The sequence below is a fragment of the Natator depressus genome, chromosome 3 (assembly GCF_965152275.1).
Source record: "Natator depressus isolate rNatDep1 chromosome 3, rNatDep2.hap1, whole genome shotgun sequence".
NCBI lineage: Eukaryota > Metazoa > Chordata > Testudines > Cheloniidae > Natator > Natator depressus.
Window position 1 is genome coordinate 59341608 of NC_134236.1, and position 13871 is coordinate 59355478.

Consider the following 13871-nt stretch of genomic DNA (forward strand, 5'->3'; position numbering starts at 1 on the left):
GCAAGCTTATTACAGCAAGACTCCTTGGCATTGATTAGTTTGTTTAAAGCAGAGGTGGCAGTGAGGGTGAGAAACAAGGCGGGCAAGATCATTCAGAAAGCAATCACTGGCCTTTTGAGAAGGCAACGTCTAACTGGCGCAGCTTAGCCAAGCAACAGGCTTCTTGTTAGTTCTTATGCCTCCTGCATGCAGTGGAGGATTAACTACTGGGCCAATCAGCCCCATGCCCAGGGGCCCCTGCCAACTGACCCCGCTATCAGCACCAAGCGGGACAAGCCTCTTCCCCCCCCCCGCAGCCTCCGACCCTGGCAGAAGCCACAGCATGGGGGCAGAAGCCCCACCGCCCTGACCCACTCTCCGGCAGAAGCGCCGGACAGTTGTGGGGGATGCGAGAAGTCCCAGGGCCGTGACCCTGGTTCCCCCAGAAGCATGGGGGGGGGGCAGGGGAAGACCCCCCCCCACCTGACTCCATGCTGCAGCCCTGGGACTGGAGGAACTTCTTTGGTCTTGGGGCTGCCGGGGGGGGGGGGAGGCAGGAGGGGGGGCAGAAAGGCACAAAAGGGATTGTGGGATTGGGAGGGTGAGAATGAGGGGGGAACCTTGGGTGGAACAGGGGTGAGCCGGGGGGAAGGGGGCAGAAAGGGGTGGAGCTGGGGGGGGGGGCTACCCCCTTTCCACCCCTTCTGCCTGCAGCCTGCCCCCCCACACACACACTTGCTCTGGCCCAGGGCCCCAGGAAACCTTACTCTGCCTCTGCCTGCATGGTGGAGACACGTCACAGCCCTCATATATGTCTCAGTGCCAGAGGAAAGTTAGGGCTGAGAGGCAGCATCCTAGACACACAGAATGAGGCATGGCAAACGTGAAGAGATCACAGTGTAGTCCTTTTGCCACCTACTAATGGTGCCAGCTTTTTGCTCAAGGAGGCAGAACCGTATCTCACCCCCTCCCTTTTGCAGGGCTCCAGCCTTTTGCCACCATTCAGGGCTGTGCCTGCTTGGCGTGAGGTTCTCTTTCCAGGCCTGAGATCAGTTTCCTTGCCCTGCATTTGACTCCTCCTGTGTGTCCATCCCCGGCCAGGGCAGTCTTGCCAATGGGGAAGTGGCTCTGTGATGTGTCTGAGCCTGTGTTAACCCTGTTGTAGAAGGCCATTGGTAATGGATAGGCCCCTGGGCTTCAATCGTCTAATGCACGGAGGATTCAAGACAAGCTTTTTCTTATTCTCGCTCCTCCTATAAAGTCTCTCCCGTCTCATGCAGACAAAGCGGCTTGCCTCACCCTATGCAAGGTTTGTCATCCTTACAGCTTCTTGGCTGCCTGCAGGTATGTAAGCCCAGTTTCACAGGGCCTGCTTCTATTCAGTAGCCCAGAACACAAGCCAAAGGGCTAACGCTTAGCTGAGGGGTTCTGTGACGCAGCCTCAGGCTGCCTCACAAGTAGCAGGACCCCGGTTAACACTCCACACACGCGCCCAGGTTAGGACGGGGAGGGGCTGCGAAAACCAGACGTCACCTTTCCCAGCAAAATGATTTTTAATTAACTGGATGGCAAAAAAGGCTCCAGTGGTCGCGCCCATGTTAATGCTTCCACCCGCTCACTTTGAGGAGAACAGACATGCTCATGAGAAGCGACAAAGGAGGACAGAAAGGCCACAACAGTCTCCTCCAAGCTTACACCTATCACTTCTGTGGGAAACGCTGCAGGGCACGAATTGGGCTCCTCAGCCACCTAAGACCCCCCACCAATGAACCCCGTGGCAGACATCATCCTCGCATCAAGCCAAAGAATATAACTTTCCTCATTTACCATCCATCAGCAAAAGATCACACCTTTATATGCTCAGCTAATGGCCAAGCCCATCAGCAGCTAGGTTAGCTGGCCTTTGGAAGTTTACATCTCCCCTCCATCTTACGTGGATCTTACACTTGCAAGCTTACCCTGTAGCCTAGCCTATTATGGTAAGGCAGCCGCTTTCAAAGTTTTGCGCTGAGCACCCTCCCCCCCCAATATCCACCCCTCCCTCCTCTGGATTTCAGGGTGGAGGCAGGCACATGAGAGATGGTCCCTAAGGCAGAGCCAGTACTAGGTGCAGAAGCTACCAGGAGTGAACATCAGTGTGGCCATGGTGGCTGCTGACACTGACCCACAGCGCCACCTCTATCACTGAGGTGAGTTGCGTTGGAGGTGGTGGTCCCTCCCCAAGCTGCCTGGCGTCACCGCTCGCCACCCCGAACTTTTTGCTGTGACCCTCTGCCCCACAGTTAGTTAGAAAACCTCTGCTGTAAGAACTATATGGGGAAAAAGTTAATCTGAGCCTCTGCCAGTAACCATGGTGGGCAACCTGCGGCCCATCAGGCTAATCCGCTGGCAGGCTGCGAGACAGTGTGTTTACATTGACTATCCACAGGCATGGCTGCCTGTAGCTCCCAGTGGCCTCGGTTCACCGTTCCTGGCCAATGCGGGCTGTGGAACGCGGCAGCCAGCCTGAGCCACTTCCCGCAGCGCCCATTGGCTGCGAACAGTCACTGGGAGCTGCGGACAGTCAATGTAAATAAACTGTCTCACGGCCCGCCAGTGGATTACCCCGACTGGCTGCAGGTTGCCCACCAGTGGCCTAGACACAAACTTGCACTACTTTAATTATGCTGGTTTGGTTAAATTGGAATTCATCCCTGGGTAAAAGATTATTTCAGTTTGACAGTGGTTTATTTTGGTTTAGCACAGACTTGTTTCTGAGTTAAACTCAACTTCTTTCAGTTTAAACCAGACGTACTTTAGGCTTTCTCTAAAATCTGTTTCACATAACACCTTCAGTTAAATAGCTGCAGGTCAGCCCTAACAAAGGTCATTGCTAGTTGCCTGCCATAAGTGGAGCGAAATTTCAAGAACCCTTAAGAGAGCAGCATTCCACTCACAAGTTTTCTAACAATGACCTGTTTTCTCATTTTTGGTGCTTCTGCCCACATTCGTTAAAACTGTTTCATCGGGTTACGGTAGTTAGGGAGGCACCAGCCTGAGGTTAAACACAATGCTTGATCCATAGCTTCGGTGATTTTTAAAAAATATTTACATTTTTATGTTTGTTTTTCTATTAAAAACTAGAAATCTAGGATGTGCAACAGAAATTAGAAAGAGCACTCAGTATCCAAGAGTTATTTACTACTCTGACCATTCCAATTTGAAATAAATTTGACAGGGGGATTCTACCACTTTCTCCATAGGCTATTGTAATAATGTTTACGATTTAAGTAGGATTATCAAAGCATTGCACACAAACAAATCTCAAATACTGTAGGATAATTTGAATATTAAGTTATTTAGATAAATGACAGTGTGACAGCTGGGAAGAACACATTTTGGGAAATAAAGAATCAGAGATCAGATGCAGTTCTCAGCTATGGAATTTATTAGAGGGTTGACGTAAGTAGTCTAAGCCCAAAATTTTGCTTATAAAATCAGAGATATGCTTTTACATATGTTCATAGATTTCTAAAAAAGTGTCCCCCACAGCAGTGTATTAGATCATAAAAACCAGAAAGCAAAACTAGCCTAGTTACACTGTCAAAGCTGAACGTGCTCAAAAATAAGTTCCCAGCATAAATAGTGAAAAGTTAAACTGTAAATTGTTTTTAATAATCAAAAGGTGACGTTTTAGTAACTCAGGCATAGACTTAGCTCTGAATTCTCCTCCCACAAGTCTTTGCATTTCTCGCATGCTGCAACATTCTTTCTATTTGAGGGAAATGACTTTTATTTCAGAATTTACAGACCATGTGAAAATAGGATCCTAAAAAGTTCCACTGCAAGCGTCCATCTTTCTGCCCTCCTTCTCTGCCACTTGTTCATCAGCTAGCCACATTTAATCTGCCAGCAAGTGCTAGGCTGCAAGCGAAATCTGTTGGCAGTCTTTTTGCCTCTACAGAAACTTCTGATGTTGAATCACCTCCTTCCCACAAACTTATTTCCAAGCCACTATGCAGCAAGGACTCAGTTTAAGACAGTACCCTGCAGATTTTAAGAACAAGGTTTGTAATGGAAAACTCAGCTTGGTGGAAACTAAGGAGCTTTCAACATGCAGAGAAAGGTGACAGGACAACAAAGTGACATGTTATATCTGTACTGTGTCCTAAAGTGGTATCAATGCAAAACCAGCAGCTACACCCTGATGGCTGGTTGATAGGAATTTGTAATATGAATATGCAAGATCTTCCCTCATTTCACATGCTTTAGTAGACTTCAAAGATAGCTCACTGGAGCTGTGGTAGTTTTACTTGGCTTTTCATTCTAATTGAACAGGACCCTATTTCTACCAGCAGCAGTATTTTTCTTTTATTGAATTAGTGACAATTCCTGAAGTGGCATGGTTGGAGGACAATTTTATTTTAGCCAGAATTTGCACAGCCATATCTTTTTAGATATGGCAACAGCTTATGGGAAAGGTATACACTATCTAGAGTTTTACATTTGTGATAATTTTAACAAATGATCTTCCAGCTATTAGCGATAGCTACATTAACCTTTAAACTCAGTCAACATTGAAAATTGAGATACTTCCATTATTCCCTTTTAAATACTACCATCTTCCTGAAGGAATAGATTAATTCACTGTGGGGGTGGGGGGGAGAGCTCTACCTTGCAGAGGTGAGTAAAGACTCTGTAGAAACATAGTTGATGTTAGGCAGAAGGCATGGGGTTAAGACAAAAAGGTAAGAAGAGCTTGGTATTATCCAGGAAATATATCTAAGGTGTGAAACTAATTAATCTAATTGTTAGATAACAATGAGAGATGGGTGGGGAAAATGAAGTCAGTACAGAAAAACAGTAGCCTTTCACTATGTACAGTGGCCCTTCCTACCACCTTTCAAGGGGTCTGTAAGTGAAGGGAAAAAAGGTTATGTTGCAGATGAAAAATAGGAGGTGCACTGGTCTGACTGTAAAGTTGGTGCTAAATTTTTTTTTTTAAAGCAATACTAACCAGCCACAAAGTGTAGTGATCTTTGCTACCTTGTTTGTTGAGGCTGTAGAAAGAATGTAAGATTAATTATCTTGTATCATTGTGCAACTGAAACCTCGATTAACTTGCATTGTCCGTATTTGTCTACTTTAAAGGCCCCTGCCAAACTAATTGTAACTCAAATCTCATTGCTGGTTTGTATTTCATACAGCAAAAAAAAAAAATCTTGCTGGAAATGGATTATACAGCTACAAGTTGTTATTTTTCCTGATCCCATCACAGCTCCAGTAATCCTTTTCTTCTGTTACTGTGTGCTTTTACAGAGAACTGGGCCAGATTCAGACTTTGTTAACAAGTCCTTTGACTTCAAAGAAGTTCTTCCCCAGGTTTAAAATTTGGCTCCTTTGGCATTTTAATATCCAATTCAACTAGACAAGCAAGCAGTTCTCAAGCTTTGTTGAAGATTTCAGAGCCATATTTAAGTATAGATGTGCCTTCAAACATTTAAGTTAGTTCTTATTTAGTTTTAAAACCAGTGTGACTAAAATGCATACTAGTTCTATTCCCCACATTTATTCATGACTAGGATTTTGCAAGTAGTGGTTTTACACAGGCTGATTTCAGCAGCAGAATTTAGGTAAGTTCACTGCAGCTTTCAGACTTAATGCTGCTAGTGATCTGGAATACATAGGAGAATTCAGATTAATAAATGACTTAAGCAAATGCATGAATGTATGTTACATACCTATCCATTTAGGTTATGGACAAACTAGAAAACAAAGTGAAAACTGAGCTCAAGTGTGCACAAGATGTCCCAACTAATCTAATGGTACATGGAACAAAATTTACCCTTTGATGTTAACTGTCCATCCCACCTTCCTCAGTCAAAAAAAATCTGTTTACTGAACATATTGTAGAATGCAGCACTCTGCAATACATTACTGCATCTGATTTGTGCAGTGCAGCAGGTATCTTCAGTCAATGAGGAATTGTTTAAGGATGTGTAAAATGGATACAAAATTTTGAAACTGAATCCTACTGTACTGTTCGGGACACTCAAGAGACTCAATTTTTATTTCTGCTTTGCAATTCACCTTTAACTCACGCAAATATAAAATATTAATTGAATTTTACTCAAATTGGATATATAGTTTTCCTATAGAGTCAACATTAATCCAAAGAACACACAAACTTAGCATTAAACTTTGTTTTTAATGGTCTCAAATTTTGTGACAGATTTTTGGTCAAGTTGTTTCCATTAAAAAATTTACTGGTTTAAAAACTAATAACTTAAACTGCCACGAAACAAATGGTCCACAAACATTCCTTTCCTTCGGAAGCTTTTACGATGCATTGTAATCATTAACCAGTCTTTTACTATTAAACTTAAATGGCCAATTGAGACAAACAGTTCTGAGACCGTTCTTCCACCGATTAAGACTGAGGTGGCAGCTGACGTACAGAATTTTCATTTAGCCTTCTGAGCCTTCTGGGCGGACTTTGTGACCTTGCCAGCTCCAGCAGCTTTCTTATCAACTGCCTTGATGACACCAACAGCAACGGTCTGTCTCATGTCACGCACAGCAAAACGACCTGGAAACAAAACAATATTTTATAATTTTGTATGGGAGTATACAGATACACACCCTGAATGAGGCAACCGCTGTGTGACAATACCACTCTGGATATGGCAGGAAGTAAAAATATAAAACTGCAAATGAAAATGGAAGTATCTGAAGGTAAACTGGAATTTGGCCTCCACCCATTTTAAAAGGGTTATGGAGCACTGCACAAAGTCTTATTTATAGCAAGCTTAAAGCGTCAATGACACCTAACAAAGTAAAGTGGATACTACCCAAGAAACTAAGAGATTTCTAAAAGAGCATGGCACTAACATACCATGAACGTACAAGCAGTCATTTTAGAGAACCACTTACCCAGAGGAGGGTAGTCAGAGAAGCTCTCGACACACATGGGTTTGGCTGGGACCATGTCAACGATGGCAGCATCTCCAGATTTCAGGAATTTAGGACTATCTTCCAATTTCTTACCAGAACGACGATCAATCTTCTCTTTCAGTTCAGCAAATTTGCAAGCAATGTGAGCAGTGTGGCAATCCAGTACAGGGGCATAACCAGCACCAATTTGGCCTGGGTGGTTCAGGATGATGACCTGTAAGTATATTAAAAAAATAACCTCTCAGCATAACTTGTTGGCTTAAGCTGGTTAAAAAACCAGAGTGATTATCTTTTAGAGAGAATTTCAAAGTATTCACTCCAAACAAGATGAACCAATATTTGCATCAATCCATAACTACGTTTCAAAGATCTTCAAATGGTTCTGAAAAGTACCTGGGCAGTGAAGCCAGCAGCTTCCATTGGGGGGTCATTCTTGCTGTCACCAGCAACATTACCACGGCGAACATCTTTCACAGACACGTTCTTGACATTGAAGCCAACATTGTCACCAGGCAGAGCTTCACTCAAAGCTTCATGATGCATCTCAACAGATTTTACTTCAGTTGTTACATTGACGGGTGCAAATGTTACCACCATGCCTGGCTTCAGGATGCCAGTTTCCACACGACCAACTGGAACAGTACCAATACCTGAAAAGAAAAGCAACTTTCGGTTTTCACTCCTTCCAATTTAACTAAGGTTTTATACAAACAGGTATGACACTTAAACCACCATTCTCCTGCTAAAAAACAAACATTCTGGCAAATGTTGGCATTTCTGCTTTTTAAAGGGATAATATAACAGATTGACAGTGATAGTCTAAAAAGCTTACTAATGGAGAAAAAGTTACAGAACTATTTGCACAAAATACTTACCACCAATTTTGTAGACATCTTGCAGAGGCAAACGCAGAGGCTTGTCAGTTGGACGAGTTGGTGGCAGTATACTATCCAAAGCTTCTAGCAGGGTAGTTCCACTGGCATTGCCATCCTTACGAGTAACCTTCCATCCCTTAAACCAGGGCATCTAACAAAAAGCAGCAAAAATGTAACTTGCATTTAGAAATACTGCGATGTAGAAATAGGAAGGACAAATACATTTCCTCCTTGATACCTTAAGGTAGTTTGTGAAACACGAAACCTGATCTGATCCAGTTTTAAACAGCTATAAACGCCATTCAAATGCATTGTTTCTTAATCCTGACAATTCACTCTGGCAGTCCCTCCAATTTAATTCTGATATACAAGATAAACAAACTTACGTTAGAGCTAGGCTCCAACATATTGTCTCCGTTCCAACCAGAAATTGGTACAAAAGCTACGGTGTCTGGGTTGTAGCCAATTTTCTTAATGTAAGTGCTGACTTCTTTGACAATTTCATCGTATCTCTTCTGGCTGTACGGTGCCTCAGTGGAATCCATCTTGTTCACACCAACAATCAGCTGTTTTACACCCAGTGTGTAGGCCAGAAGGGCATGTTCACGAGTCTGCCCGTTCTTCGAGATACCAGCTTCAAACTCACCAACACCAGCAGCAACAATAAGGACAGCACAGTCAGCCTTTGGGGAAAAAAGATTCATTAGTTTCTTTTGCACGGACCACAAATATAGGTCAGAAAACACTAAAACCCTCCACTGAATTCATAGTGTTTACATACTTGGGAGGTGCCAGTAATCATGTTTTTGATGAAATCTCTGTGTCCAGGAGCATCAATGATGGTGACATAGTACTTGCTTGTTTCAAATTTCCACAAAGAAATGTCAATTGTGATACCACGCTCACGCTCAGCCTTCAGCTTGTCCAAAACCCAGGCATATTTGAAGGAACCTTTGCCCATCTACAGGTGGTTAAAAAAGTGTAACATTAGTATATTTTGCACTGCTTTCTAAATGACCATTTAAAACAATTTGTACGTTAGTGAACAGAGGAAAATATCTAAAATAGTACAAGGCTTCTGTTGCAGCTAGTTTTCTGTAATGCTAATACAGCTTTGGCACGAACACATTTGGCACAACTGGTGAAAGATTCCATCTCTTCTCGGTTATTTAACCTAGTGACACTTTAGCCTTCAGTCTGTTAATTATATTAACAGATCTTTTAACATTAGACCTTACAAATACAAGCCCTCATATCAAGTGTCTGCTTCAAGTTGTTTTCATACCACTGTAATCTCTTCCACATCTAGAAGATGTGCTATTCACCAGCAGGCAATTTTTATAGCTAGTATAATTAATGTCACTCAGAGTATTTTTTTTATTGAAATGCAGTCTCTTCTACTACATAGAAATGAAAGTACACCGATGAACATATGGAGCAGGCACAGGTAGTAACAAATGTTTTTCAACTTGATATAGGAAGAGCCATGTATTCCTCTACCATTAGCAAAAAGCCTAAATGCAGCAGCTGCTTACACAAAACTGTTTAGCATTGCCTGTCTGACTGAACACCCAGTCAGAGGCTGAGAACTCTGAAAATCCCTGCTGTTACTGAAGTCTCTGGATAAATCAGGTATTTTTTCCCCTGACCTCACAGACGGGTGTAGATGTACTGCCTGCAGAGTAGTTGAAAAGCGCTGCTTAAGGAGCACAGTGCTATTTCATCAACAGTGGCCTGGAGTAACCAAACCAGGCTGCTCTCAGAGCCTCCATTTTGCACTTAAACCAGGCTACTGGGCTAATTAAATCTTTTGGGCCAGCGAAGGTACCTCCGCAGCTTCCTTCTCGAACTTCTCGATGGTCCTCTTGTCGATGCCCCCGCACTTGTAGATGAGGTGCCCGGTGGTGGTGGACTTGCCGGAGTCGACATGGCCGATGACGACGATGTTGATGTGGGTTTTCTCCTTGCCCATGATGGGTGGCTCGCGGCGTCCGGCTCGCTCGTTACAAAATCAACACCTAGAGAAGAGAAAACATGGCAGGGATCACCCCGGGCCAGAGCCTCGCTAACCGGGGGCAGCGCCCGCCCCAGGGCGGGGCGGCCTCGAGGCCGTGACTAGGCCCAGGCGGTACTCGAGGGCCACGGCTCCGCCCACCGCGGGGGGGCTCCACACGCGAGAAGCGCTTGCGCCCCCCCGCGCCGCCGGCTCGGTCCCCCGCGGGCTCGAGGCGCTGCCATGCGGCCGGAGCGCGCAGAGCCGGGGCCAGGCCCGGGCGCAGCTCCTTTGTGTAACTAACACTCCGCCCGGCCCGCCGCGTCCACCATTTTGTGGCGCTTGCGGAGGAGGGTAGACAGAGGAAGCGGCCATCTTCGCTGAGCGGGCGGCGGCGAATGGGAGCGGCCCTGCACCGGGGAGCGCGGCCCTATTCTCCACCCCCCCCATTGCCGCGCCGCCGGCCAGCCGGCGCCACCAGGCCGAGGGAAGGAGGAACAGTCCCCCCAGAGTCACGGGGGGGAGGGGGGTGTTTCCAAGGCCCCGCATGTAGCAGCCCCTCCCCGGGGCCCAGACCCCGCACGTAAGAGGCAGCGCGAGGGACACGTCGCCATTTTGTGGGGCCCTCCCCCGGGGCGAGTTCCTCCCTCCCCCCCCCCCCGCGTATCCCTTCCCCGCCGCCAGCCCCGGACTCTCGCACGCGCCGCAGCTTCCCCGCGCGGGGCCGCATTCGCCCACCCTGCCCCTCGGGCCCGACTGTTCCAGCCACATGGGCCTGCCCCTCCCCCAGCGGGCCTACACCACGCGGCCGGCTCTCACCTGCGAGGCGTCGGCAAACCCGTTGCGAAAAAGACCGACAACGTGAGCGGCTGCGCTTATATATCCTGCGCGGGGGCGGGGCGTGCGGGACACGTCACCGCTCCAGCGTTCAACTCGCTCCTCCCCGCCGCTCCCACCGCCCCTAGCGTCGGGCCTGGCAGGGAGCGGGGACAAAGTACTCTGCTGTCCCCAGCCCCGCTACCGACTGCAGGAGGGGCCATCCCCCGCGCTGCACCGCTGGGTCTCCCCTCGGGGAGTTTGGTGACGGCCCCTCCCGCCTGCCCAGAGAGCGGACTCCGGCCTTCGCCTGAATCGCGGCCGCCCCTCCAGACCCGCCAGCGCTGAGTGTCACTCGCTCGCTCTAGCCCCAGCCCCGGCTGCCGGGGGCAGCGGCAGAGTCACCGCCGGGGGGGGGGCGCAGAGCTAGAGCTCTCTGCCCCTCCCATCCGATCCCCATACGCTGCCCCCTGTCCCCTCTGCCCACCCTTCCCCTTGCTCCCTGCCCCTCCCCCACATCGCCACACATCGTGTGGCCCCCGTGGGCCCATCCCCCCCACACTGCCCCCTGTACCTGTCCCTCCCCCCTGCAGCCGGCCCCCCCTGCATGTCTTCCATACAGCCACATAGCTGCCCCTCCCCCACACCGCCCTTCCCCCATACAGCCGCACACCCTCACCTCAGCCCGTCCCTGGGCACTCTGCCTCTCCCCATCCAGCCCTGCTCCCTGCCCCCACCCCACCCCCTTCCTCAGCAAGCCTGTCACTTTCGCACGCCACACAAATTCCTGGACCCTTTTGCTTGCAGGAGCTCAGTCCTCTTGTCTAGTCACCATAGATGGTGCCTTTCCCCTTAAAACGTTCTCCATTTCTCCTACCCAGCTTGTGTATGTACAACCTACCCCTCATCTCCCACCTTCCTTAAGTTCCCACCTACTGCCCCATCCCCCCGAAACTGCCCTACGCCCTCAGATACCCACACACCCCTCAGATACCCACACACCCGTCCCCATCCCAGACATAATTCCTGGTCCCTGTCAATCCTGTCATTTCCTCCCATGTTTTCAAGTCACCTCCGCCACCACCTGTGCATCTCTATCATTCTTTCTTTACACATCCGATGCAAACACCATATGCCTTTAGCCCCCTATGCACCTGTGTACACACACCTTCTTCTCCCTCACAGGCTCGCACAAACTGCCTCTGACCTCTCCCAAGTGCTCAGAGAGCAGGAGGTGAATTTTTGTTCTCTGTAAGCCAATGCCAGCTGTTTGGCCCACAGAGAGTAACCCTCAGTCTAGGCCAGGCAGGCACACTTCACTTACCGGTAACTGTTTTTGTCCCCAGTCGTTCATTGTCGCTGTGCTAGCAGAATGTTACTCATTTGGAAGACAGTGAACAACTTGCTTTAAATGGGCTATCTTGAGTTTAAAGTGTGATTCTCCTCTGAAAAGCATTTCTGTAAAAGGAGAAACAAGGTGGGTGAGGTAATTTTATTTTATTGGATCAACTTCTGTTGGTGAAAGAGAGACAAGCTTTCAAGCTTACACATGCTTACCAACAGAAGTTGGTCCAATAAGAGATATTACCTCTTATCTCTACTATCCTGGGTCCAACATGGTTACCACAACATTTCTATAAAAGGACATTTTAAGGTTCCATGTTAATTGTCTCTCTGTATCACATGTGCTTACTGTAGGGCTTGTCAACATTTGAAAGTTAATTTGGATTAAGGGAAGGTGTAAATTTAAAACCCAATTTCTGAGTAAATCCATGCATGCACATGCTTACTCCAGAATAAGTGTGCCTTTTTTCTGGTTACTGCATGAATTGAGCTAAACTGGAATTTCAGAAATTCAAGTGTCCATGTGTGGAATTACTCTTTCAAAATAGTAATTTCTGAACAACTCCATGTGTAGACAAGCTCTTACAAATGAAGAGATTTTTTTCTTATCAGTTTCCCCTCATTCAGAGTCAAGCTGGGCTTTTTTCATGCATCACATGCAGTAACAAGAAAAGGAGTACTTGTGGCACTTTAGAGACTAACCAATTTATTTGAGCATAAGCTTTCGTGAGCTACAGCTCACTTCAGATGCATAAAGTGGAAAGTACAGTGATGAGATTTTATATATACACACAGACCATGAAAAAATATACATTGTAAGGAGAGTGATCACTTAAGATGAGCTCCACCTACTGGAGGCCAATTGCAGTGCTGTAATCGACTAGAGGGTCTACACTGGCACTGCAGCACTGTATCCCCGGCAGAGAAAACTGTATGCCTCTCATCGGGGTGCTTTATTTACAGCACTTCAGCTGCACAGTTTCTGCACACTAAGTGGCTTGGCAGCATGTATACCTCGGGAGTTACACTGCAGAAAGCTGCTTTACTGCGCAGAAACTTGCCAGTGTAGACAAGGCTTGTGTGTCTCAGCATTCAGGTTGATGGCAGAGATGGCTGAGAAAGATGAAAGGTGGAAAATAGAAGGTTCCATGAACACAGAGAGTGAGCTTAGCTAGATTCTGGGTCTTCTAGGAGCAGTTTATTGCAAGCAGCTCACTGTGCAACATCCAGTCACGTTCTGCAATCTCTTCATGTCAGTTTCCTCATCTGAAATAATGGGGATAACATTAGTCAAATGCTACTATATATAATGTAAGTGCAAAGTATTCTTATAGTCTAACCATTCGGGTCTGGCCATTCAAATATTCACAATCCCTCATTCAAAATCCTTCTTCCTCCACTAACTGATTGTGCTAAAAAGAAACTTCTGTGGGCAGGTTATTTCATAATTATCCACCACAGGCTTTCTTGCACCTTCCTCTGAAGTAGATGGTACTTGCCATTGTCAGTGGACTAGATGGACTTCTGAGCTGATCCAGTACGGCAAGTCTTACATTTTTAATGAAAAGATACAGAAAGTTTACACACTGTGCAATATTTCTCCATGACTGGCCTTCCCAGGAACCTAATAAGGAAGTGTGTCAGCAATGAACAAGAAGATATTGATCAACACATTTTAAGTGAAACTAAACTGTTTTACTCCCTTCTGTTCAGTTTCCCATATTGTTTCTTACTCCTAGGTGACATTTGTTCAGGAAAGACAGTTGCAGCAGACAATGATTTGCCATTGCTTTAGCATTGGGGTGTGAAGGCAGGAGAAATTAAGGTGACCACCTTCTTTTGAAACAAATGAAGAACTATCAAAACACATCATCTCATTTTAAGGGACCCCTTTGCTGCCACCTTCACCCATATTCTTAATATTAAAAAAA

The 13871-nt window shown here is 46.6% G+C and overlaps 1 protein-coding gene across 1 annotated transcript; it reads right to left on the reverse strand.

Annotated features, from left to right (window-relative positions):
* Positions 1-6146: 6146 nt before the first annotated feature.
* EEF1A1 (eukaryotic translation elongation factor 1 alpha 1) lies at positions 6147-10748 on the reverse strand. The gene is made up of 8 exons (XM_074947986.1): positions 10600-10748; positions 9616-9805; positions 8569-8748; positions 8174-8470; positions 7788-7938; positions 7306-7562; positions 6892-7126; positions 6147-6547 (listed from the first exon to the last, which is right to left on the reverse strand). The coding sequence occupies exons 2-8, from the start codon at positions 9757-9759 to the stop codon at positions 6423-6425; spliced, it is 1389 nt and encodes a 462-aa protein (XP_074804087.1). The 5' UTR covers positions 9760-9805; positions 10600-10748; the 3' UTR covers positions 6147-6422.
* Between the last annotated feature and the right edge of the window lie 3123 nt (positions 10749-13871).